General features: G+C 45.7%; 1 protein-coding gene across 3 annotated transcripts in view; it reads right to left on the bottom strand.

The window, feature by feature from the left end:
* The window catches only part of CAPN13 (calpain 13), a 35201-nt gene that overhangs the window by 5670 nt on the left and 4121 nt on the right, over positions 1–25410 (bottom strand). Inside the window, exons 3-19 of one of the 3 annotated variants that reach the window (XM_004940180.5) lie at positions 22646–22715; positions 21706–21824; positions 19305–19438; positions 17555–17729; positions 16527–16595; positions 15804–15889; positions 15095–15169; positions 14090–14256; positions 12675–12820; positions 10255–10415; positions 8615–8651; positions 7219–7281; positions 6140–6197; positions 5328–5395; positions 3818–3886; positions 2940–3018; positions 969–1085 (exon numbers count right to left, since the gene is read on the bottom strand). In XM_004940180.5, coding sequence (XP_004940237.3) covers positions 969–1085; positions 2940–3018; positions 3818–3886; positions 5328–5395; positions 6140–6197; positions 7219–7281; positions 8615–8651; positions 10255–10415; positions 12675–12820; positions 14090–14256; positions 15095–15169; positions 15804–15889; positions 16527–16595; positions 17555–17729; positions 19305–19438; positions 21706–21824; positions 22646–22715 — 1693 coding nt within the window. Of the gene's footprint in view, positions 1–968; positions 1086–2939; positions 3019–3817; positions 3887–5327; positions 5396–6139; positions 6198–7218; positions 7282–8614; positions 8652–10254; positions 10416–12674; positions 12821–14089; positions 14257–15094; positions 15170–15803; positions 15890–16526; positions 16596–17554; positions 17730–19304; positions 19439–21705; positions 21877–22645; positions 22716–25410 lie in introns of all 3 variants that reach the window. The other 2 variants (XM_040697452.2, XM_025149358.3) reach the window with 2 other exon arrangements.

Below are 25410 nucleotides of genomic sequence, written 5' to 3'. Positions count from 1 at the left end.
GTGTTCTAGCACATGGGTTACAATTGCTGGATTTCTTTAACTACTGCTATTTCCAGTCAAAATGCTTATAATTAGAGCAGTAAAAACTATGCTTTTATAAAACAGAATATCCTTTAATTTTAGGCACTTTCGTTTACAGTCACTCCCTTCCTTGCCAGACAATACAAGGACACAACAGAGGAAATGCATTTGTTTTCCCACCGAGAAGGGTCTCACGCCTTCTCCTTACCAAAACTTTGGGAGAACTGTGCTGAAGACAGAGGGAATCTCTCTCCAGTTAAAGAGGTAGAAATAAAAAAGAGAGAGAAAGCCTTCCATTTCAGAGGAGGCTCAGAGGAGACCTGGTGGCTCTCCACAGCTGCCTGTCAGGAGGCTGTAGGAAGGTGGGAGCCGATCTCTTCTCCCAGGTAAGAGTGATAGAATGAGAGACAGTGGCCTCGAGTTGCAGCAGGGGATGTTCAGGTTGGGTGTTAGGAACAAATCTGTCTCAGAGAGCGAGGCATTGCAACATGGGCTGCCCAGGGTGGTGGTGGAGTCCTCATCCCTGGAGGTGTTCAAGAACCATGGAGATGTGGCACTGAGGGATGTGGTCTAGAGCAGTCACAGGCATGAGCTGATGGTTGGACTAGATGATCTTAGACGTCTTTCCAACCTTGACAGTTCCCTGATTTCTCCTCACTGGGCATGAGTGAATGCAGTCCCCCTCCTGTGCTATGGGCAATGCCACCCTGGAGGAAGCTCTAGTGCAAAACAGGATGCTCAAGCTTTTGTGGAAGGGTACCAACACAGGGACGTTTGGGAAAATTAGTCTGTCTTAGTGCATGGGAGCTCTCAGGATAAGCCTAAGCCCAGAGGGATGGCTGGGCCTAGATTTTTGGCCCATGCAGTTCTGCGAGCCTGTATTATGGTGTCTGGCAGCTTTCCCCTTGCCTCCTGCTGTCACCCCGTGATAAAGCTCCAGGACTCACAGGTCATGGTTTCAAGGCGCAGCATGCAGCTCACAAAGTCAGCAAAGCCCATTCTCTTGTACACGTTGCCATAGCGCAGGGCCATCAGGTGCAGGATCTGCTCATTGACGGGCAGGCCTGTGGGGGAGAGCAGAAGGACGGCACCTGGGGGTCACTGCAGGGTGACAGACTGGCCCTGCTGGCCTCGTGCTCCCATAGATAAGCCCTCCTCCCTGTCAGACTGGGTGCCCTCTGAGCCCCCCGCACAGCCGTGTGCCTTCCCCCAGCTGTGGTAGCAAGAACAGGGGCAGGGTGGTGGGGAATCCAAGCCCTTCTCATCACATGAATTGTGGTTATTGCAGAATTAAGGATTCTAGGGTTGCCTTACTTTGCATTTTTAGCTTTTATTTTCTCTAATAAATGGTGATTTTCTTTTCTACGGTGCATAACCGCTACAGTCTGAGCGCAGCGCTCACAATACCACCGGCGTTTCTGCTATGCAGGAATAGGGCACACTGCTATTATGCAGTACAGCATGCCCAGGATTCTTAATTTTTACATTTTCTCTTATATCAGAAAATGGTGAAAGGGGCATTTCGGTTTTTATTAGCTGGTTATTCAGTATTTGTGTCACAGTCTATTTGGATGGAAATTGGTATTCAACTGAATGAGCAAAAGTTGCCTATTAGAATGATTCTTTTATAAGTTAAATAAAACTACCCTAAATATGCTGGCTACCCAAGACGTGATTTAAATATTTTTTGGTCTAAAAGCTGATTTACTAAATAAAAGAGAAATGCTATGCACTGATAGCTTCAGGTTGACGCATTCTTTGTGACTCCAGAAAGTCTCATTTGCTCACCCCCAGTTTTTAGCAGCTCAGTGGCAAGGAAGGGAAGTGCCTTTCCCCCCTTTACCAACCAGTTCTAGACTTTTTGGTTTTAAATGAACTCTTAACACAGCCAATTAGTTGAGTGAGCAGAAAAGAAGGGAATGGTTTCTCTACAGCTTTATGGAGTAGATGCAACTGATGGAGGTGGGTTAGCACGATGACAAACCCTGTTTGTACAAGCCTACCCGGAGAAGGTCTCCAGCAGGAATCACACATACAATGTCCAATAGTTAAGTAATGGAAATACGTCTGTGCTTGTCCCTTCCAATAGCTGCACCATTTTGGCTGCCACTTCTCCCACTTTACGCTCTAGCAGAAGTGGCCTGGCAGCTCCTTCACTGACATTTGGCACATCAGTGCTGCACTGCTCAGGCTTATGCAAATGCACTGCTTACCTCTCAGCAAGTTACACATCCATTCTGAGCTGATGATTCCCGTGGACAGTGCTTCTTCACCATGCTCCCCCCAGGGACAGCACCCACCCCAAGCTCTCCAGGCACACCGATGGGAGTTCCTCTGCTGTATGATTACCAGCAGGTTTGCTGTCTGTGAGCTGTATTTCATGCACAAAGTCTCCGGAGAGATACCCAGCCAGAATGCCTTCTTTGTGCAAAGGGTCACCATGCACTCACTGCAAGTTTCAGCATTCGCGTAGCCAACAGAGGTCAGTGCAAACTAAATAAATGCCTGCCACTGTGGCTTCCCATAATAGACTTAGTCACTGCCTCCATGAGAAACTGCAGGAATTGGATTATGTGCGAGCTCCCTGCTCCTCTCCCTGGCTGTGTGTTTTGTCTGTGACTTAGATAGACCCTGCAGGCTGTGCTTCTCTGCATCTCTGTTGTTTCCCTTGCTGTGATTCAAAGGGTGGATGCTTCGGTATGGGCGGGGGCAGGTGGGCACGGGGCCGTGCAGCAAAGAAAAGGTTTCTGTGCAAAATGAGCTTTCTGTCTCGGTGCCCTGAGACAATGCAGTATTGTGAGCAGAGCTGTGATCTAACTGGCACTTCTGTGCGCTCCAAACTGCTTTACTCCTGAAGCCCTTTCTTCTTTTCACCCTTTTCTGCAGGGACAGGAGCTGCTCAGCACACCTGGACATACCTGCTGTCTGTATCGCACTCTTCAGCTCGTATACATCAAGAAATCCAGAACAATTTCTGTCTTCCCTCCTGAAGAGATCCTGAAAACCAGCAGAAAGGCAGATTTCAGGCCTTCATCACCGCTCTCCAAACGTACTGCTACATCTAATTAGGTAGGATGCTTTCCTTCCTTAATAAACTCACTGCAAGGAAGCCAACAGATAAGACAGGGTGACCACGACAAGACAGACCATTTCCAGAAGTCTCAGTCAATATATTGTAACATAACAAAATTCCACTTTGGGGTTGAAGCCCTTTTGCTCACTTTCCTGGTTTGTGTGCACAGGCAACAATAGGAATACTCGTACTTCCACTGACAAAAACACATTGTCTGTAATACATTAAATCTGCCAGGAGTCCCTGTATCCAAGAATGTCATCTTTCCCAACAAAGCTGAGGTGCTGTCAGTGGGAAGGGCATTGCTACTCAGCAGGGAACTGGCACCCCATTGTCCTAGCTGGCCACAGACTGTCTTGAGAGGGTCAAAACAAAGCACAGCCCACCCACCTCGGAGGCTTCAAGGAATCTTCCCCTTCTGCATTAAGACTGGAGGAAGAAGGACCTGACTCAGGGAAGCAGCCTAAACTTAGGTGAGGCCCTAAATACCAAGCTGGCATCCATATTGTTTCCAAATCTAATGCTTTTCTCAGAGCAGAGACTTTTAAAACAAGAAAGAAAGCTTTAAAAAGAGAGGATGGAAATCTGACCTACTAAAGATGCAATCTTGGCAACATTTCCCCCCATGCTACTTTGATATCGCAGTGCCTGCACCTTGGTGGTGAAAAAAAAAACACAACAGGAGTCTGATGGTGGCAGAGAAGAGAGAGCAACCCCATATACCATGTACTTGGTGACACTTCGCCAGAGGCTCCCAAACTCCTGCAGTGTGAGTTGTCCATTTGAATTGAGCTGTGCATTTAGTTAAGAACCAAGCAGTTAACGAGCTAAACCTGGCGATGCCTTCATTGCTGAGGATGCTGCCTTCATGTAAAGGGAGCCTTGGGATGCAGGCTTTTCTGTTTGCTGCTTTGTGTTTAGAAGGACAAGATCTTTTCTGGTCCCAATTACGCTCAGAGTTAAATTTGCCTCTTCTGGCAATTTGTGCAGCTGCTCATATCTATGCTCACAAACAACAAAAGGTTTCTATTTCTATGATGTCATTAACCACAAGGGTTCCCGTAGCAATCTCTGCAGCTGACACTGAGCCCCTGAGCACAGCAGCCACTGAGGAGGAGTAGAACCTCATGCTCCAGCCCATATGTGCTTTTGTGCATGGGACAGCATGAGATCAGCTCTGGCTGAATCCTTCTGGGAGAAGAGGCAGTGAAGGAGTCAGGAGCACACAGAGCTGATCCTGTTGCCTGTTCTCAGAAGCCATGCAGATGCTGCAAGCAAGAAAATACTTCACTACAAGCTACACGAGCCCACAAGTGAAACATGACTGAAAAAAAAAAAGCTGCTATCATTTTTGCAGGCCAGGATAGGTCACACTGTACACGGGCTGTATGCAGCCCAGAGAATGAAAAATCCACCTTGAATCAAAGTAGAGCAGCGGCTTTGTCAGCTGCTTGCACGTGCCATGCATTCACAGTGCCCACTTAGCCTAGGGGTTGCTTTGGAAAGGGGGGAAAACCTCTTTTGCTTGCAAGATGGAGAAAGATGGAAACAGTGGGATTGCATGGCGTTTTTATTCATTCCCTGTCAGTTTCTAAAGATCTGAAAATGTCTCAAAGTTATTCCAAGGCATGGAAGGAAAGAGGTAGTGAGCCAGCAATTGGGAGAAAAGAACACGAGGGAGGATTTATGTTTTCATCAAGGAGTCTTGTTGTTCTACAATGGCCAGCAATGTATTTCCGGTGTTGCTAACAATAAAAAGACTATGGATCCATCTAAATAGGGAAGGCACATTGGGAAGGATGAACGGCCTGCCAGTCTCAGACGTGTGGCTGTGACTGGGCAGAGACAGTGCTTTCCCTTACCACAGCTCTGCTGGCAAGCTGTGAGAGCTGACATCAGGGGCTGCTGTGGCTGCACCAAGCTGTGCCTGGGGCCTGCATCTGAGGGTGAAGCTTAGCAAAGCCTGGGCCCCACAGAGTGGAAGATGAGAGCAAAGAATTGGTTGCTAGCAGAAGGTATGAACGCAGAGATCGACTCTCACCTTTCAGCAGAGATGCTCCCAGAGCCAGGGCATGCATAGCAAAGTCCTGCATATAGGCTGTGGCAGCTATTTACTGAGGAATATGGCTAATATTTACTTGCAGGTTCTCACACTGGGATGCTCAGCTCAGCCATAACTCAAGGCAAGGATGAGCAACACTGGGGAATTTTATTGCTTTTGCTGAAAGGATACATCCATCAGAGCTAAAATGGCTCGACACGAATCAAAGCTGAACTCTCCTCCCACGCTGGTCATTTCATCTGCAAGGATTGACAAAACAGAATCAGCAAGAGCGAGCCCTACATCCAGACCACCACTGAGGGGAAAGGACACCAGACTGAAGGCTCGTATAACTACACAGCCCCAGATCTAGCTCAGGGTTGTCAAACAGCAACAAGGGTTGAGGTCCACTGAAGGAGTCTGATCCATCTTGACCCACTTACCCACCCTGATGGAAGCAGAAGGCTCTTGGAATAAAGGATGAGTTAAATGGTGGTGATGAGGAAGGCTGTCGATGTTGAATTAGTGAGTCCTAGAGCACTCTGAGCTCTGTGTGTGATCATTTCCTGCTGTTTTTGGGGTGGGCAGGTTAGAAAGGGTGAGTAGTGCTGAACATCAGCTTGAGGCTTCTGCAGAAGTTAGGGCACGGCAGGAGGAAATTAGGGACCAGTGAGGATAGCAGAGGGCACAGCTCCCTGGGATACTTGCTGGAGCAGTCCAGCTGGGCACTGAGATCCCACTCAGACTGGTGGGCATAGAGCAGGAAGGAGGGCTCATGGGAATGGGGGAGGGATCAGGGGGTCAGGATAAGACATTATAGGTCTGTGGAGCACAGGCTGTCCCAGTACTGAACTGGGAGGGGAAGTATGTATATGTCTATGCTGTGTATATATATATACATACATACATACATATACACACACACACAATACATAAAGATATTACTAAAGCTTCTAATTTGCACCAGACTAAGGACAGGGAAGCACCAAAGGCAAAAACCTTACCTTGCAGGACCATGTCATTAAGAAGTCGTTGCAACTGCAAAGCATCAATAGCTGAGCCCTAATGCAGAATAAAGAGAGGTCTGTGAGATCAGAGTTTACTCCCTGCCTCACTTTTGCCCCATATATCTTTACTCATGCACCACGGCAACTAAGAAGGACCTCTATCTGATGGTTGCATGACCATCCCTGCACAGGAGCACGCCAAAGCCCTACTTGCTGCTGGGCCATTCTCTGTCCTTCCCTGTGAGGGTCTACAGGGCAGCGCTGGGTTCCATTGCCATGGAGCATTTTCAGTGGTGATGGGAGCACTTGCTCCTTTCACCCACATCCTCTTCACCAACCCGTCAGCAGCTGCCTGCTTCTCTCTGAGCCACCCAACCCATCAGCAAACCAGAATGCCTCCCTGCCTGAAACACCGCCAGGGCTTTCAGCAGGGCAGCCCCCATTCATTTTCACCTCAGTGCATTGATACAACTATTAACTGCAAGAGATCCATTGTGCAAAAACTTTTGGCAGTGATCTATTTCTTTTTTTTTTTTTTTTTTTTTTGTTCTCCTAAGTCAAGCAGTTTTGTTATAATGGTTTATTAAGCCATTAAACGCATCTCCTGTGAATGCACACAGTTTGGCTCAGAAAAAGCAGGAATCAATTACTCAAACACTCACTGATGTCTGGTTTCCAGCTGCTGCAAAAGCAAATGGAAAATGATGCCGATGAGAGGAGGGAATACCCAAAGCCTTCTAATTGCTTTCTGTACATAAGCAAACCAAAGCCAGAAAAAGTACACACGCAAGTCCAAAACCTCCAATCCTCCTCTGAAATATGAGGATAGCCAACCTGTCCCAGCAAAACTCCTGTTTTTCTGGGGGGTTTTGGCAGGTCAATCAATCCCATTTTCCCATTCCCATTCCCACTTAAGGGTGCCCCCTTAAAAATGAAGCTACGTTTCCAAAAGAACATTTTTCTAAATGGGTCAGTATGACCACTGGAGATTCGTTTTCTTTTTTTGCAAGTCCACGTGCCTTTATATCTATATATATGTATTGTTATTTTTCAGCAAGATGCTTTAGACAGTGTACCTGCTTCGCATACTTTAGGAAGATGGCCTTATAGGAGCTGTCCTGTATCTGTCTTGGCACATCCTGGATCAGAGAAGAAATGCGCACATAAATAATTCAGTTACAAAACAATTGGAAGCAGCAGTCTGAAGATCAAACAATGCTTTAGAGAGAATCGACAGTAGAAGCTCAGTTTTAACATCCCTCAAGTAAAGTGGACTAGGAGTAAGAAAGCTCCTGCAATGAAGGAAGAAGCACAGTTCGGATGTTATCACTTAGCACAGCTGGGAGGGGGCCTGAGGAGGACAACTCACATCTTGGGGTGGAATTCAGCAAGTCAGTATATGAGAATTTAAATAGGCCTGATCTTTACTGATGGCCTTCAGTTGAAACCACTGGCTGCGGGCATGTGAAGATGCACCAGGAAGGGCATGAACCAAGAGAATAGAACAGACGTTGACTTTTCCCTTCTCTCTTACCACAGTGCAGGCTTGACTGTACCTGAACAACTGCAGCTCTCTGTGGAGCCAATATGGAGAAATATCCTTAGCTGTATAAAGTTTCATTAAAAAAAATTGAGCTTAAGCCCTAATGCCTTCAGTTTTATTCATACTAGCCAAGTCCAACTGCCTGAATAAGATCAGAAACTGTGGGAACCATAATTTGTCAAAGTCAAAACATTGGCTAATGACAACAGCCAAGTAAACTGACAGCTTGTCAGTGGGAAGAGATAATAAGCCACCATTTATGCTACCTCTCTAATGGGGCTTAATTGCAGGCTGGCAAATGAATCACAAGGGAAGGACTCCATTTCCCATTCTCTTGGAGCACCTTTGGCTTCGCAGCCCCACACTGAGTTTACACTGCTATAAATAACAGCCTGCTCAGCAGCAGGGTTTTGCAAATGACCAGGACTGCACTAGGTCTGACAACGTGCACAGTTCACAGTAAGGAAGTCCAGCAATAGATCACAGAACCACGGAATCACTGCTCTCTCTGAGAAGAATTTTTTCCTAATATCCAGTGTTAAATGGATGGCAACTGGGCTGGACAGGCTGAAATGTGGGTTGAACTTGAGGTGCACCCAGATTTGAAGTGCAGCTTCCCTTATGTCTGTGAAGATTCCTAGGTGAAAACCTGCAGAAGTCTGCTTTGTGCCTTCCCTCCATGGACTCCTGCTCTTTATAGAATGCAAGCACTAAGAGAAGCCATTCCCCTGGGGAGAGCATGTACAACTCTGCTCTCAGGTGTGAAGTCTTTTGAAAACGGCTATACTGAGCTGTGGAGTTTAGATCAGTTTCTCCCTCTTTCCTCCCTGGCTGCATACCCATTTTACAGACATTGCAAGAATGAGTTGTCTTTGAAACGCTTTCCCCCCTGCTTACCACCACCAGTATCAGTTTCCAAGGACTCTTACCATTGGCGGCGCTGGGTTGAGCTGAGAGTTTGAGTTCCTAGAAAAGAGTTGAGTCACATCACACTGGGAGAAAAGAAGCCTTTCCAGAGCACTGTTGTGCAGACATAGCAGGAGGCAGGCAGCGACCAGCCTGTTTGCCCAGCCTACAGCCCAGCACTCACACCTCCAGGCCTGCCCCAGCTCTCAATTCTGCTGTGCTGGTCCCAAGCCTCCCTGCACAAGCAAATATGAGCAGACTGCCTGCTCCAGGGCTGTTGCTCTCCCTCATCTGGGCCTGTGGGCAGCAGCAAAGAAAGGATAACTGGTCTCACTCAGAGCATGTCAGGACTAATCTCCCCACGCATAAACCAGGGCTGCCCTACCTTGGGCCATACAAACAAGTTTAATAGTCAGTGATAAACATAGCATCCAGGCCCTAAAAAGACGACATTGATTTGGGGGTCATCAATCCTTCTGAGGCTCACTTAGTAGCATTTAACATTTAACATTGGAGGTGTGCTTTTGGTAGAGAAATCAGGCAAGCCAGTTATTGGTGACTCTTCTAAAGCTTGTCTGGCCTCACAAGGAGGTACCAGTCCCCAGACAGTGACCATGGAGCCCATGTGCCCCCTGATCACATGGTGGTGATGCTCCCTTCACCCTGGAACAAGCCTCTTAATGCTGTGAGCGCTGCAAGACCCATGGGAAGGGCATGCCCACGCCTTGCCTAGCTTAATAAGGTAAGGGTCACAAGCTCTCCTGGGCAGAGCTACATCCGAGGGCTGAACCTTCTTGTGCATGAGTCATCACGCTGAAGGCAGTCTAGCCCATGGCACAGACTACTCATGTTTGTTTTCCATAACTAAGGAGTTGCCTTATTTGGTTCTGAGCCATTTTTACTAAAGGCCAAAACCTAGAAAACAATCTCATTATTAAGATATGGACCTATGACATAAGAGCTGCTGTCAGCTACACTGTAAAACTTACTGAAGGAAAGGCATTACACATCCGATGCCTAAGGGTTATTTGGTAATGCTGAGCTCCAGGGTTTGCTCTTTAAATAAAGCACACTCAGATATTTATACACAAATGCAATAGAAGCTGCCTTTGTAGGAACAGGGATACCATTTTTCCACCACACTTATCCTTCAGCGCCACCCTCATATGGAGGGGAGCCCTACTGGCCTCTGTATTTGATGACTAGTTGAAGGGATCAAAGTCTTCCACTGCTTCTTGCTTCTTTGCCAATGAGCAGAATGGGACCTGACCCACGTAGGGTCCAGCTGGCACAACATACAAAACTGCATCATGGCTGCTAGGAAAAAGAAGCTTGCAGTCCTTCTACTAAAGAGAGATTTCTTTGCAAGCTGGCAGGGCATATTTCACAATTATTGCTCATTCGTGCTGCTCTTTATACCAAAGCTGGGATCCTTGATAGCTACTGTTGAGCTACTGCCCTGTTCTGCAATGGCCACCTATGCATCTGGCAATACACAAATGATCCCCCTTAACATGGTACTCAGCACTTAGCTGTGTCGTCCCAGCACATTTATAGAGCACATATGTAGCAAATTGCTACATCAGTTATCTCGACATTAAATTGTTAAATCCTGGCATACAGCAAATGTGGGGCCTGTACGGAGTACTTGTCACTATCTTACTCATTGTCGTCTTGATTCTTTACAAAAATTCGTAAGACAAATTCAAATTCTCGGTCCTCTGTCGTAGCAGGAGTGACAGCATAAGTTCCTGGGCTCAAATTAAAGCAGCTGCTCACGTCTCGTGCAAGGGAGAAATCTTGTTTCAGAACTTTGGAGTTCTCCTGAAGGAAAAACATAGCTGGTTATCTCATCTTCCGTGCCAGGAATCAAAGTAAATCAGTAAGTGTACCCAGAGCAGCCTTATGTTCCGACTGCTCTCTAAGTCTACGCTGCATCTAATGTGCCTTAACCTTCCCAGAGGCATGGAAAGCTTGAACAGACTTCGTCCAAGCACACATCAATAATACAAAAAGTTGGAAGAAGTGGGGGGAAAAAATAAAATAAGAAATGTATTTAAGTGGCTTTGAAGAGAACCTCAATTAACATTAAGGATGCTCTGACTGAAACCATCCTGAGATCTAGCATAACCCAGGGAGCTCACTAAGCATCTCACTTTGATGGCAAATGCTTCAAGGATCACAACTCAAACCTTCCAGCAAGTGTCACAAGGAAACAGAACGTTCTCATCTTTCTTCTGTTATTCCAGTATATTTGCTGAGATGAAACTAATATAATGCAACGGCTATTATTACGATGACATGTAAAGATAGCATAATAAAAAACCCTTACTAAACACATTCCCCCAAATACTTCAGCATGTATAAATTCCATTTAGAACGGTTGTACAGCGTGGCAGAGTTATTTATGAGCCATGCCTTTGGGAGAAAAATAGCATAAAACTGCTATTCTGGGAGGGAAAAAAAAAAAGATGACTACTGTTAGAGAGGGCTGGGAGGTATGCAGACTGCCAAATATTATGGGTCAGATATTGAGCAGATAGAAACGGGCAGTGCTGCAAAGAAATAAATGGCACAATCCTTTTTTACTTTTGTGTCTCATCCTACATTCCTTCTGGTAAAAAGCAGAAGCAGATTAATATCTCAAAGAAGTCAAAACTGGTGTGAGATAAGAATCAGACTCTATATGTTGCTCAGCTCTATCACACAACATTAAACTTCCCTCACAGCTATGTATTAGTTCTCCACATCAATACCTAATTAAGGCTTCATAGAGCTACCAGTTACGTCCATGCTGGTTTGCATCTTTGCCTGTGCTGCATTCCCCTCTCATCCTGCCAATGGATGATACCCTTTACTTCACAATGACAATGTGATGCGCCTCAAATGATACCGAACAACGAATAATGCTGACGATGAATAACAGCAGCAAAAGCAGTTGAGGGAGGAAGAATGAACCACATGAATCTTAGCAATTGCACTCTCCTCTTGAAAAGAGCCCCCTCAAACTTTTTACACTAAGATGCCACTTCTGACTGCTCTCAGGCACTGAGGGTAGATGCTGTGAAATAAACTGAGGGAGCAGCAGCACTGTGGTCATCTTTCCTTCATTACCAAGGTGTTCCACCGAAATCCTATTGCTCTGGTAATCAGCTGCTATGACTTTGCCCTTCAGCTCCTGCATGGGAGCATCTTGGAGCCAAAGTCAACTTCAGGCCGAGGCAAGCCATGGGCTGACAACTCACAGAGGTCACATCAGCCAGAAGTGACACACTCATTGAATTTCATGCGACCTTGGGAGCAAAACAAAATGAAAACACCTTAGCATCAACTGGAGGGGAAGAAAGATGAAAAGCAAAGCAAGTTTTAAATACAAAATGAGAACAGAGCAAACCTTTTGCCTGGACTACCTCCTGACTAAACAAAAAACTCTTTCCAATGGTCTCTAGAACTATGCCATGACAACCCACCAAAGGTCCTTTTTATCAAAATGAGTGACTCGTCAAGATGGGCGTGCATCATACTAGCGCATGCAGGGATCTCCATGTCTGGTGACCACTGGCAAACAGCTGAAGAGGGTGCTGGAAGGACTGGGTTTCCCATTTACCAAGAGAAGTAGCTCTAGTTGAGCAGCATGGCTGGTCTCGTGGCACCCTGAGGGCTGACAGATGCACCACACAGGATTTCCCTGTGTACAGACAGTGAGTTCAAAGCCACTGAAGAAGAGCCTCCCGTGCTTTCCTGCAGGCCCCCTTCAGGTACTGGAAGGCCTCTATAACATACCACACCAGAGCCTTCTCCTCTCCAGGCTGAAAAGCCCCAGCTCTCTCAGCCTGTCCTCATAGGGGAGTTTTTCCAGCCCTCTGATCATCTACGTGGCCCTCCTCTGGACCTGCTCCAACAGCTCCGTGCCTTTCTTGTGTTGGGTCCATCTTAACATAGAAGACATCCAGAAATCCTCTCCAAATAGATTGCTCTCCAAAAGACAATCCAAAAGACAACAAAATCCTTCGCTTAACACGTACAGGTATAATAAGCCATAGAGCAAACAACACCTTCTACGTAATATTTAACTGTGCTTACCGTGGTGATGAAAAAGCCAATCTTCAATTTCTGTGCATCATGCACACCCTCTGCATTTTTTTGTATGAGTGAAATGACCACATTGTAGGATTTGGGGTCATGTTTTGTCACTTTGAAGAAATACTGAGGGTTCTTTGAAACTGCACCTGCCGAGGAAGTGTTATTAGATTAGCAATAGCCACTCAAAGACCTCAGTAGTAGCCTCTTGTGTTAGATCTTGCTTATAAAGACTCAGAAGAAGAAGTAATTACTTCTCCAAAATGCTTTTGATGCAACAAAGCACTGCGGCCCCTACCTTATTAGTAGGAGTTGAGGAATCTGGAGTTAAATTAATTGCCCATTAGTCATTTTAGAAATCTCTGGCAAAGTCATAAATGTCAGGCAGATTTCTCACCCACCCACCTCTGTTTCACCTCCATGGCACACTTTCCCCAAGCAGGAAGGCAGTGATTTTCAGTCCTCTGGCTGACCTGGTGACTGAGCTGAAAAGCACTGCGTCTTGGAGATCATAAGCACATAAATGAAAAACCCAAAGTGATCCAAAGATATCCTCCTCTTCCTACCTATTACTGTTTGTGATGCAGAAGACGGCGCTGAGGACCAGAACAAAAAGGCCAAAGGTTTAATTAACAAGATGCATCCCTGACAAGAAGTGAAACTGGAGGAAGAGGTCTGAGGTGTCCAGCATCTACTTAAGTCAGCCTAGACTTGAAGCCATGTATTTGAGTGGCCTTGAAAGCTTCTCCAGACCAGTCCTCAGCCTCTCCTTCCAGGACGTGCCTTCCAGCCCTGTTACCAGCTTTGCTGCCTTCCTCTGAGCATTTTTAAGGACCTTAACATCCATTCTGTGTTGTGGAACCCAGTACTGCATACAGTACTCAAAGCGAGGCCGCACCAGCACTAAGTATAAGGGGAGAATCACCTCTTTTGATCAGATGGTTATGCTGTGTTGCGGGCACTCCAGTAAAACGCATGGTCTTATCTGTTCAAAGGACTTTTTCTACCTTTGAACACTGAGCTTTGTAGCACAATTCTTTCATTTTATATCCATTTAATTCCAGAGTACCTCTTTCTCTGGGGGACCAGTCACATATTTGCCAGACCAGACTTTCTGATGAGGTCCCCTGTAGCACCTACTTCAACAGGCTGAAAGAGCATAGACAAGCACATATTGATTTAGGCAGCCTAGGATCTCTAAATCACAGGCCCCCCCTTTTTTTTAATTCTCCCCAGCTCAGCAGCCGGTGCCACTGCTTTCTTCCTATCTGTTTCTCTAGCTGATAGGTGCTGTAATGAGAAAGAGCGGGCGTTAACAAATACCAATCAATATTTCTGCTAACTGGTGCTCGTGGTGAATGTTTCAATGTAAGCACTGGTGTAGAAGGAGGAGAGGACTGGGTGACCGTATTCATTACCAGAGGACCAGTTGCTCCTGCCAGTAGCGAGCAGCGGGTTCCACAGGTTGATGTGTCTTTCCACAGACCATCCTGTGTGGCGCTGATCTCCGAAGTCCAGAAAGGTTGGGGTGCAGTTACATACACACAGCCAGGAAAACTGCTCCCGAAAGTTTTCATAGGACATCCTGCAAAGGAGAAAGCTGCACCTTTCAGTCTGAGACACCAGTGGGGTATTCCTGTTTAACCCCTCGGTGTCTTCAAAACAGGGTTACGGAGCAGTGGTAGAAGGGTGCAGACACGCTGGCGGATGCTTAGCAGTAGAAGTTAGCTCTTAATGCATTTGGGCTGCCCTAAATGCACGTAGAGCCCCAGTGAAATTAAAGGGCACATTCAGTAGTGCCTTGATGGAGTCCTGCTATCCCCAGCACATCCCTGTTGTAATGCCTTGTACTACCCCACTTTGGTGTCCTGTCCTGCCTTCCATGCTTTGCTCAAGCCTGCAGTGTCCATCCCAGACTAGCTTGCTGTTCATTCCCCCGTATTCCTCAGAGCCTCACAGGGCAAGCGTGCACTTTCTGAAGAATAAGGGCTTTTATAGAGAATGGCTGACCCGTGGCTAACTGGATCTGAGAGTAACCAGAGGCTGTGAAAAGCCACAAGCACCTGCAGAGCAGTCAGGTGCACAAGCCCTAAGACCTCAGCTACTTATTCCTCTGAGCAGTCTGAAGTTCAAGCTGGTCACTTGGAGAGAGTGACAAAACCACTAGGTCTCACCAAGCTGGATTTTCACTACTACTACTTCTTTTTCTTCCCGTCAGCTTGTTGCATAGTATTGGCCAGTTTCACTTCTCCAAGCCTTGTTTTCTCTGACACCATTGCAACAATTTGCTGTCTGCCCACAACTAACATAGGAGTGCTTCGAACCATCACTAAGAGCAGAGAAAACAAATGCCCAGATGACCCTTCTTTTATAACCAACACGAAGAGAAAGTCTGATAGACAAAAGGATCAGTTGGGAAATACCAGAATTCTCCATCATTTTTCTTTCTGTAGAGCTCTTCCTTAATTTCAGGCTCAACATAGTCCCATTCTGGAGAGCTGCAAACAGGAACAAATTGCTGTGAGATGTACAAGTTTCCATCTTTCCAGCCAGTCTATTCCTCTACCCAGCCCATCAAGTTGAGAGGGACCAAGAGGGGTAAGGAAACTGTACGTGGGAATAGAATTGTGTTAATATTCTCATAACCAAGACCAGCAAATAGGGCACCTTTGCTGTGCTTAGGGGTACCCAGCCTGGAATGGGAAATCCTGCCTCTGCCCCCTGCCCCCAGTGCTTCTAAGTGCTGATATCACATCAATGTGCAGAGGGCACATTAGCCAGTCGGATGTGTTGTTTCTAAGCAGCATGTTTATAATTAAGCAGTGATTGTACTTTCTGTTGAATGCAAGATAAACATAGTCAATAACTCGATCTATGTAGCTTACCCGCTGGGAAAAATGCTCACACAAACAAAAAGGTACACCTGAGCTAGGCTTAGTGATGAGTACATACGAAAGCAATGCTTCATGAGTTTTCTCTCAGCTGGATTTCTTTGCAACTGGAATCAGGGCTTACAGTGAATTGATTCAGAAGGGTCTGTCTCATTATAATGGGTGTGAGGTAGAGGTGCTTTTTTACATAAGCCTATACAAGAGTGATTTGCCTTAGGAGATGGAAGTTTTGAGTCCATACCCATCACTCCAGGGCCCCCTCCACTCCCCATGGCCCCATGGATTCCAGACTCTGATGATATGTTCCCACTGGTTCTTGAATCGTATCTGGGAAGACCAAAACAATTGTCAATCACAGCTTTTCACAAGCATGATATTCAGTGATAATATGGGAAATAAAATGCATCTTCTATATTATGGAAGCCTGGTTTAACTGCAGCTAAAAAGACACTGCTTTTTGCTGCTTGTAAAGGAGCGATAATGGAGATGTCCTTGCTTTCCCAAGGACAGCAAATAGCAGAAAGTTGACACAGATGTGGCAGCCTTCCTGCCACACCACAGCTTCAACAGCTCTGGGAAAGTCCAATGTCGAGTTCTGCACATCTAAGGCTGTCCCAGCAAAGACAGAGACTCTGGGAGAGAAGGCCACCACATATCATGGGCAACAGGGAGCTAAAAGGGACCGCTACTTTCTCCATCAGGATTTGGGATCCTTCCAGACCCAACCTGGGGAGGGCCAATCAGAACTTTCTCATCAGGAAAAGTTACAGGATTCTGATATCCTCTTCTCCTTGTGCTAGAACCATTGTATCTCCCAAAATTTGAATACTTTCAGAAATCTCTCCTAATGGTGGAGAGCTACTTACAATTACTCTGAATGGAACAGCAGTAGGGCTGCCTTCCACATCCCTGTGGTGGACAACCAGTATGAGTCTACTAGGCAGGAACAACTCCACAGTCTTACCTTCACGGCTCCTGTGACAGTGTACGCATGACCTTGCACAATCCCATTCCTTAATACTGTGTTCCTCATCTGCAAAAGAGTGAAAACACAGCTTATAACTCTCTGCCATACTGCAATGGAGTGGCCATTGACCCCCCCAGAACTGGCATGGGAGGAAGAGGGACTGTTTTAATTTCAGCAGTATCTCAGATGTAGCAGCTCCAGAGAAGCGTGACTGCAGCTATGAGCAGCTCAGTAAATACGACGAAAGTACAGGTCTTCCCACAGTTGAAAAGTTTTAATGGTACAGAGCTGGTGCAACTACAGCATGATGTGGATTGGGCTGCTGGGAGGATGAGAGCCCCAACATCTCACTACAGCCCACACACCTGACCTGAGGGGTTTGTCCTTCACCGGTTTGCAAAAGCCAAACTTTCTGCCCTGACAAACCAGGCAATACAGAAGCAATGGAACGCTCCTTGCAGTTTTCCTTGACATGCTGTATAAGCCCTTGTCAGGTCTTTTAATAAAGTACTTAATACATCACAAGATCTTTTCCAGCTTCCCAGCGTTAATATCAGTAGCCTGCAAATCATGATATGATAACAGTGTCCCTTTACAGAAGACAGTCGCATTTTGGCTTTGCTACAATCAATTGCAAAGCTATAAGACCAAAATCAGCCCTGCTTCAAGAAGATAGCGCTCAGTCACAGTGGAATTAGCCAGGAGACACACACAGCTCAGAGACAGCTGAGTAATTGATTCTATCAAGGTCAAAATAGGAAGAAAGCCCCTCAGAGAGGGCTGTGCATCTCCCCTCCACCCACAACTGTTTTCCATATCCACCTTCAAACCATCTACATCTACCCGAAAGCCTCTACATTCCGCATTGCATAACCTTATTTACTTTCTGCTGCCAAGATCTCACCAGGCATCTACGAGCTGTGATCATGGCACAGAGTGATTATGGGTGTCCTTTTTTTCACTCGGATGAGTAAACTTGATGCAAACGTAGCAAACCAAGATGTGCTTCTGGCCTTGTGACTCACCCAGCCCGAGGTGCTGCATCCCATCAGACACCGAGATTTGCTAGCTGCTTTCAGCACGTCCTCCAGATCAGGAGGGGGGTCCTTTAGTGAGAACTGCATTTGGACTCCACCTGTGAAGTCTACTAAAGCATCAGAAATGTAGCCCCCGTGCAAGTTCTGGTAGGAGCCCTGCAGCCTGAAAACAGAAACAATTTCAGTAGTCCTTGCACCATGTTTTTATTAAACAGCATACAGTGATGGCTTCTGAAATGGACACAGGCACTGAGACAGTGAAAATGGGAGAGCCAGAGACCTCAGGGCCAGGTTGTGAGGTCAGGTAATAAAAGGCACCATGACTGAAATAGATGCCCAAACACACGTCCTCTGGGATGAATGAGGACTTCATCCACTGTGTTCACCCAGACCTGGAGCACCTGTCTGGAGTCGTTATGGATAGTGGGAAATAGGTACGGTGCATCTTCTGCCAATAGGCACACTTCAGGGAGATGAGTTGAATCTCATCCTGAAGCATTCAGTTTCTTTCTTCTGAACCAGAAGGGAGCCAAACACGACTAGTTTAAATGGGTGTTTCAGCTAAATGAGGGCGAGCTGTTAATTCCTACGTAACGCTTTGTCATGGCTCTTCACAAAAACAACCAGAATTCCTTTTGCAATTGGAAAATAGAGGTTATTTCTCTGTACTCCCAATGCAAAACAGAAGAAAGTTTGCAGCACCGTTCCCAAATTACTCTGCTGGAGCGCAACAGGGCGATAATTTAATGTTGCCAGCACAGTTCTTCTGTCTTTATCACGCGCTTTTTATAGAGGGAGCAAATAAGCTGGAACGCGTTGTATTTAGAAAAGGTAGATCATGCTGTTAAACCTCACTATGCACGCTGTATTTAATGTATATAATCAAATGAAGTCTGTGGCTAACTGTATTTTGAAGAATTGTCCTTGTCCTCCATGGACGAAAGGAATTAGTCATGGGCACTGGGGAGAAGCTTCTCAAGTGGGAATCTCATAAAGAGCATCTCCTGCCAATTTAATTTAGTAGAGGTTTGCTTTGTAAATAGAACCTTATGCAGCAAACTGGTACCAGCTCCTGAGCCAACTTCTCTGAAATATCTCAGGGCAAAAAAAGAATCCTCTTCTCGAGTTTCTCAGATGCCGCTGTAGTGTTTGCTGATTCTCAATCGGATTTGCTGAAATAATTAGCTCTCATTACCATTTTGCACTTCACGACAGTTTGTTCTAGGGCATGTCTGCCAAGACCCAGCCCTTCAGGCTTCACTCTAGCATGGGAATTTCTCGTCACAGTCTTTAATAACAGGCAGCGTTACAAATGCTAAGGGATAACATTCTGATCTCACTGTCTCCACCCAACATCTGCATGGTCTCTTGGTGACTACAGAGGTAATCCCTGCACAGGGTCTGCAGTTTTAAACAGAAAAATACAGAAAGGAACGCTGAAGTGAAGAGGTTCGCTTAAAATAATGAGGGGAAGCCCATCCCCTTGGTTTAGCCAGTCATTACCTTCTTCATTTTACTTCTCAGACACTAACATCCCAGAGTTGGACAGAGTACAGTTAGGTCCTCAGCATGAGACCCACATCTCCAGGTTATATTGACCCTGTGCTTGCACACAGCCGGTTTCTTACATAAGCACAGCACAGCACATGCCTGAATTCCTCCCTGTGTGATCTCTTTAAAGCAGAGGGTGAAGCCACCCCTATGAAGCACTCAGCACTGGGTAGGAGAACCGACTTACTTGGCATATGCTTTTTCCAGCAAGGATGGCCAGAATTCATTTGATGTTCGAGCGTGTACAGACAGGTAATTCCCATTTAGGAAAGGCAGCCGGTCATCTATCACTACATCCACCCAGTCTCCAAACTGCCAGAACTGAAGGAAAGAAAAAAGAAAAAGAGAAAGAAAAGAATGAGCCTTTCTTAAGAGCTCATATTCATGCCAAGCAACTGTCTCTTGAAGCAGCACAGGAATTAATCTAAAGCATGGATATGTGCAAATTCTATCCCAAACTACTTCAGGCTAATGGCCTAACTTGCTGACCAAGCTACCACGTGACTGTATTTCCCATGGCAGAGGATATCATTTGGAAACAAACAGTCCTGCAGTCAGGAGGGAGGAAAGATTCAATATGGGAACTATGCTAATATTATTGGGGTGACAGCAAGGGCTTCAGCTGATAAACAATCGAGCAGACAGTTTGGTGAGCCTCACACTTGGATTCTCCCCTGCAACACAGCTCTGGCCAGAGAGCCTCTGTCATGATCAAGTCCCTAGATTTTCCTTTCTCCATATTTCAATCAAGACTCGGATATGTGCTGTCGTGGAGAGGGACACTGTAGTGACTAAAGACCGTCTTGAGGTGTTATCCATCTCCTTGATAGATGAGGAGGATGCAGGTAGTGGACAGAGCAGATGTTTCCAGCTGATGGAACCTTTTAATGGAGGAGGCTGGAAAGGAGGTCCGTGGGGATGGCCTAAAGGAGCCATTTCCAGAGTCATTAGCAGATTAATGTACCTTAGCGTGATTCACAGTCATAAGAGGCTAGGTTCTTATTTGCAGTAATGTTAAGGACTCCAGTGGAAGTATGCCAGCAATAGATTTAGTCTACCATGATTTTATTTCACCAGCTTTGGCCAATGAAAAACCTCAAAGTGAGCTGTTCTGTTAGAAAAGGAGAAGACCAGATCAGGTCAGATTCCTGCTTTAAGTTGATGCACTCTGCCATAAGCCCTTGTAGTCCCTGAGAAACATTTCTGTTTCTTTTCCCAGGCTGAGCTATTCCTTGCTCACACACGGCACAGCCTGCCTCAGAGGGATCAGTTCCTGCAGCAGAAAAAGGGATTCCCATAAAAACACAAGACTAACTTAATCCAGGTGGGTCCTTTAAGTTTTTGGAGGTTACGTGGAGCCTGACGTCCCAGCTGCACAGTTTACATAGCTCTTTAAATACTCCTGGTGAAATAACGTCATTGCAAGTATTCTCTAGACAAAAATGCTATTCATCTTAACTACTGCTGATGAAGCGTTTAACACCCTTAATTCTTGCTGATGAGCAGCCAGCACTGTGGAGGAAGCCTGGAGCAACCCCTCGTACTGCTGAGAGGCAACGTGCTCCAGATCCAGAAAGGAAAATATTATGCTAATATAAAAATTGGAGCTTATATGATTTGTCTTGAGATTCTTCACTGAACTGAGGACTGGTGGCTTAGCCTGTGGATGGCAGTAAAATATCTTTGATGGAGTAATTGAAAGACACTGCCGAGAAGTCATTTCCATTCTGAGTAGCTTTCTCAGGGGTTTATTACTTGAGGAAAGCCAGAAACAGTTGCATTGATTTGCAGATGAGATGTCAGGAAAAACATTTTCAAATACCGTAAGGTATTTATATTGCTTAAGATTTAAGGATTGTTCCTAACTAATCCTTTCAGAGCTCTCGTGAGAGAAAATTTAGCTTGCATCTTTTTAATGTGTTTTAAGTGGTCTAGCATCCCTTCAGCTGGGTTGCCTCACATAGTGCACCTCTGCGTGTTGGAAGAGGGCCAGGGCAGAAATATCTGGTATTCAGAGGAGTGAAGGAACAGAAATGTATCCTGCCTATGAGATAATGCCTGTGGTGCCGCTCCATGAGAGCTCCAAGGGGTAAAAGAAGTGCCACTGCCAGAGCTCCATGTATGTAACAAAACAGACCTCTGAAAAAAGGAACATGACGAGTGGCCAAGTAATGAACTGATTCTCTCTGCCTCCCATGTAGCTTTCAGAGCTTAATGGTATGGCAAATGCTTCTAATCCCATAAGATATTGACTTGGATGCCAGCAAGCAGGGCCTGACAGTCACTCACATCTTCCTGTCTCTTGCCTGGGAGATTCAGAGGATATCAAGAGTTGGTCGGAAGTGAAATTTCCTACAGAACTTTGCTCCTCTCTGACTCCGTTCCTCTGCCCGGCCTCCCAGGATTTGCAATTTCAATTTGCAATTTGCACCACCTGGAGAAGGAGGACCCGTTAGAAAATTTGGGGTTTACCACGGAGTTCTCAATTGGTTCTCAGAACCAAAGCACTCCAGGATGCTGAGATGTTCGGATCCCTAAATAATCCAACCAGCCAAGCCTGAGCAGTACCAATAAGGCAGATTACTTACCCGAAAATGGAAAATCCCAGCATAATCACTCTGGAATCCTTGGTCCTTTGGTAAAACCTTTTCCAAAAATTGCTTCTGCATTGTCAGGGAGCCCAGGGCAGCCAGCATCCAGCAGTCACCTCGAGGAAGGGAAGGATCCAGTACATTCAGTAAGTTGTTCACTGTTGTGGACTGTAATTAACTCCTTAGAATTACAGACTCAGACATCTAAGAAGCAACTTATTAAAAGAAGCCAGCTTTCTTCTGCCTTCCTTCTGTCCTTCAAAAACTTTGAAATGCAAACCTGGCATTCACCAGCAATGCCCCACGGAAGCCCTGATGCCACTTAGCCATCCTTGGCTACTTTCATACTTCTCTTTTCGTGGTCATGTTGAGATCTGCAGCCTAGAAAGTGGTATGGGAAACTTTCAAACATCCCAGTGAGGTGAGAAACAAGAAGACAACGCTTATAGTATGGGATCTGCTCTCAAAGACAAAGATGATGGGAGAGAAAGATGGAACTGATGTGAGATGCAGACACATATCTGTCTGAGTATTGTAGAAGATGGACAGAAGTGCCACAGGAAAAGAAGAACAACACAAAACAGCAAGAGTGACCAGGTGGAGATGTTAGGATGAAGTACATATTGGAGCTGTACCTGCTTACCCAATAACTGTATTTTACCCTTGTATTCAAAGTTTCTATCTGTTCTTATTTAGACCTTCTCCTTATGCATAGAGGGTGGGTGCCATGTGTACTAAAGTAGTAGGGATTAGCATTTGGGAATCCTGTTAAATATCTCCAATAAATAGCATGTAGACTTGCAGCAGTCTGCAGTGAACTACACTGTTTACTGAGGCTACCACGACTCATGCCTTTCCACCAAGAACTCAGAATATCATAAAGCAAGCACAGGTTATTGCTCCCTGCCAATCTCTTCCAAAACAGGAATAACCTTACCTATTTCTCCTTGAATAATATCAAATCTGCTAACTCCATCCATTATCAAGCAGGGGTTTCTCAGAAGCTCCTGAAAGAAAGAGAATGCCAAGAGAAGTGAGGGCACCCAGCCTCTGCCAGCCACAAGTTCCTGCCCCTTTCTGAGTCCCTTATTGGCTTTTCATTTGGGTTTGTCTAATGCTACAAATGCCTTTCAGAGGGCTCTGTGCCCAGCTGCCAAACCATACATCTTCCATGGAATTGGATTCCTAGTGAGCTGGTGAAGTCCCCATGGCTGTCAGTGATCAAGAGGCATTTGGATAATGTCCTCATTAACATGCTTTAACTTCTGATTAGCCCTGAGGTGGTCAGGCAGCTGGACCTAATGACATCTGTATGTCCCTTCCAACTGAACTGTACTTCTATTCTAGGCTACTCTATATTTGTGATGGGAGCAGCACTTTAGAAATCGAGCCCTTTTCCAGCAGAAGGAAAGGGAGGAAAGGGAGGAAAGGAAGTCTCCAATTAACTCCTCATTCTTCCAAGGAAATACGGTGGTCATAAAGCATCAGGAACTACTGTCTGTTATTGCAAAGCATAGCTATGTGCCTCGTTACTTTGCACACTGATATGCAGACTTTACAGTGCACCAGCACTCAAATTGCATGATAAATACAGAAACTAGATTTACATTTCTAGAAAGTTTGCTGTGTTTCATGAGAAACTATTCCGAGGCTTTGTAGCATTTTCCCCTGGATTCTTCCATATAAGTGCTTGGTAAGCTACCTGTATAATAGAAAGTTGTATAGAACCTGCTTAGCACAAGTAGCTAAATTAGCTGAAGCCTAAGACCAAAGGCTGATGAACTTTTACCCATCTACAATAAGGAAGGCTACAGAGCCAGCTCCAACTGGAAAATAAGAAATTAAGAAAGACTATATTGATGGAGCACAGCCATCAGTAGTCATACAGCCCTGCAGACAGGAGAAAACAGCTCACCTAGAGGCAACAAATGGACCCAATCCAGAGGAGAAAGACTTCCAGCTATTGCTACTACTGGACTGCCAGCTGAGGGCTTGGGAATGTAGAGTGTAAGGGCAAAATTGCCTAGGGATTTCTTTGCTTGCAGTCCTTCCTCAGAAACACCCAGCTTGAGCTGTTGCAGTAACTTTAACTCTGAAGAAGATATATATATATATATATATTTGGCTTATTAGTATTGTGGAAGCGAAGAATAATAAAGGGATGGATGTTGTTTGGAAGCTAAACTCTCCTCTCAGCCAGACAAATCTTAATTCAGCATCACTGCTGTGCCTGTCACAGCGTTGCTCTGGATTAAGAGGCAAAGCTGCTACCGCTGTTCCCCATGCTGAGGGAATTCCCTAGCTCTGTGCTGAGGACGAGCCAGGCATACAATGATGTCACACACCCAAATCCACAGGAAACCTCCACAAAATAGCCAGCACAGAAATGAACCAGTCACACTAACAAGGGAAGGCAGAACGTGGAATGGGCAGTGCTGGCTCAGACCAAAGGTCTGCCCATTGCAATGCTGTCAGACAGAGTGGTGAAAAGCAAGCTCAGTTGCTCCTCCTGATGCTGCTCCTGTGTACATCCATACATCCTCTCTCCATTGGGGGCCAAAGGACTTTCTTGGCTGGAGGCTTTATCAACAGTTAATGAGAAAAAACAGGCTGATCTTAAGGGTTTTGCCCGCACCGCCAGAACTCAATTTCCTGCTCTGCAGCAGGATAACTCAATTCCCATTCACAGCTTTTCAGTACAAATACCCGAGTGCCTTCAGAAAACTGCCCCAGCTCTCTGTCACAACAGGGATAGAGGTGCTCAAATCTGCACAGATGGGAGCCCACCAGTGGGAGAGGAAAGCCCTGCTGGAGAACAGCCATCACCGGAGGCAGAAACCCATTCAGATTGCACCTGCAACTCCTTTGTGTGGTTCAGCACTAAAGCACAATGGCAACTGCGAACAAAGTAGGTAAATACTGGATGAACCTCAAGACTTTGAAAGAAGAAACGCTGAACAGGATGTAAGGGAGCCACACATTTCCATAGTTTGCTTAAGGCAGCTTACATGACTGTGTACATTTCTCTATTTTTATTCCTTTCTATTTGATAGGTGCTCCTGCATTCCTCCCCCATGCCATTAAAGCTAAGTTTTTAGGTTGACTCCAAGCTACCACCTGCCCTATTGTCTGAATAGAAGGTGTCTGCTTCTCCCCTCTGGCTACAGATAGGCCAAGACTGATGCAGCAGGAACTGCAGCTCAGCTTAGCTGTGTGCAAAGATCCTAATTCCAAAACACTTTCTTTTAAGGGCTTGGTTCTGTTTATCCTGTGTTCAGATGTCCTTAATGTTGATGCTATTTCCAGGAAATCTCTGGGAATTAAATAAAGTGCCGATAAACAAAGCATCACCCAAAGCAGTGTAGAATTAGGATAAGCATTCTGTCCCTGAAATATCTGCAAAGGGCAGAGGAGGAGAGGTCAAATGTGAGAGGGCACTTCTGCAAAATGACTGTAATCAAATAATGAAACTTGTATGATTTAAATAAGTAGCAAGCCCCATAAGACAAGCATTGTCTGAAGCTTTATTGTTTTTCCCAATACTTTTTAGATACCAAATGCAGTGGCATGGTGTCTCCCAAGTCCTCACTGAGAGACAATTAATGCTTTAAGCACCACATGCAAAAATCTCTACCATGAAGGCTTGGTGTTGAAAACATGGACTGGGGCAATTCCCATCAAATGGAAAACCACAACTACTGC

This window comes from Gallus gallus, chromosome 3 (assembly GCF_016699485.2).
Source record: "Gallus gallus isolate bGalGal1 chromosome 3, bGalGal1.mat.broiler.GRCg7b, whole genome shotgun sequence".
Lineage (NCBI taxonomy): Eukaryota > Metazoa > Chordata > Aves > Galliformes > Phasianidae > Gallus > Gallus gallus.
The sequence above is the reverse complement of the archived record's forward strand: the minus strand, read 5'-3'. Positions and strand labels throughout refer to the sequence as shown.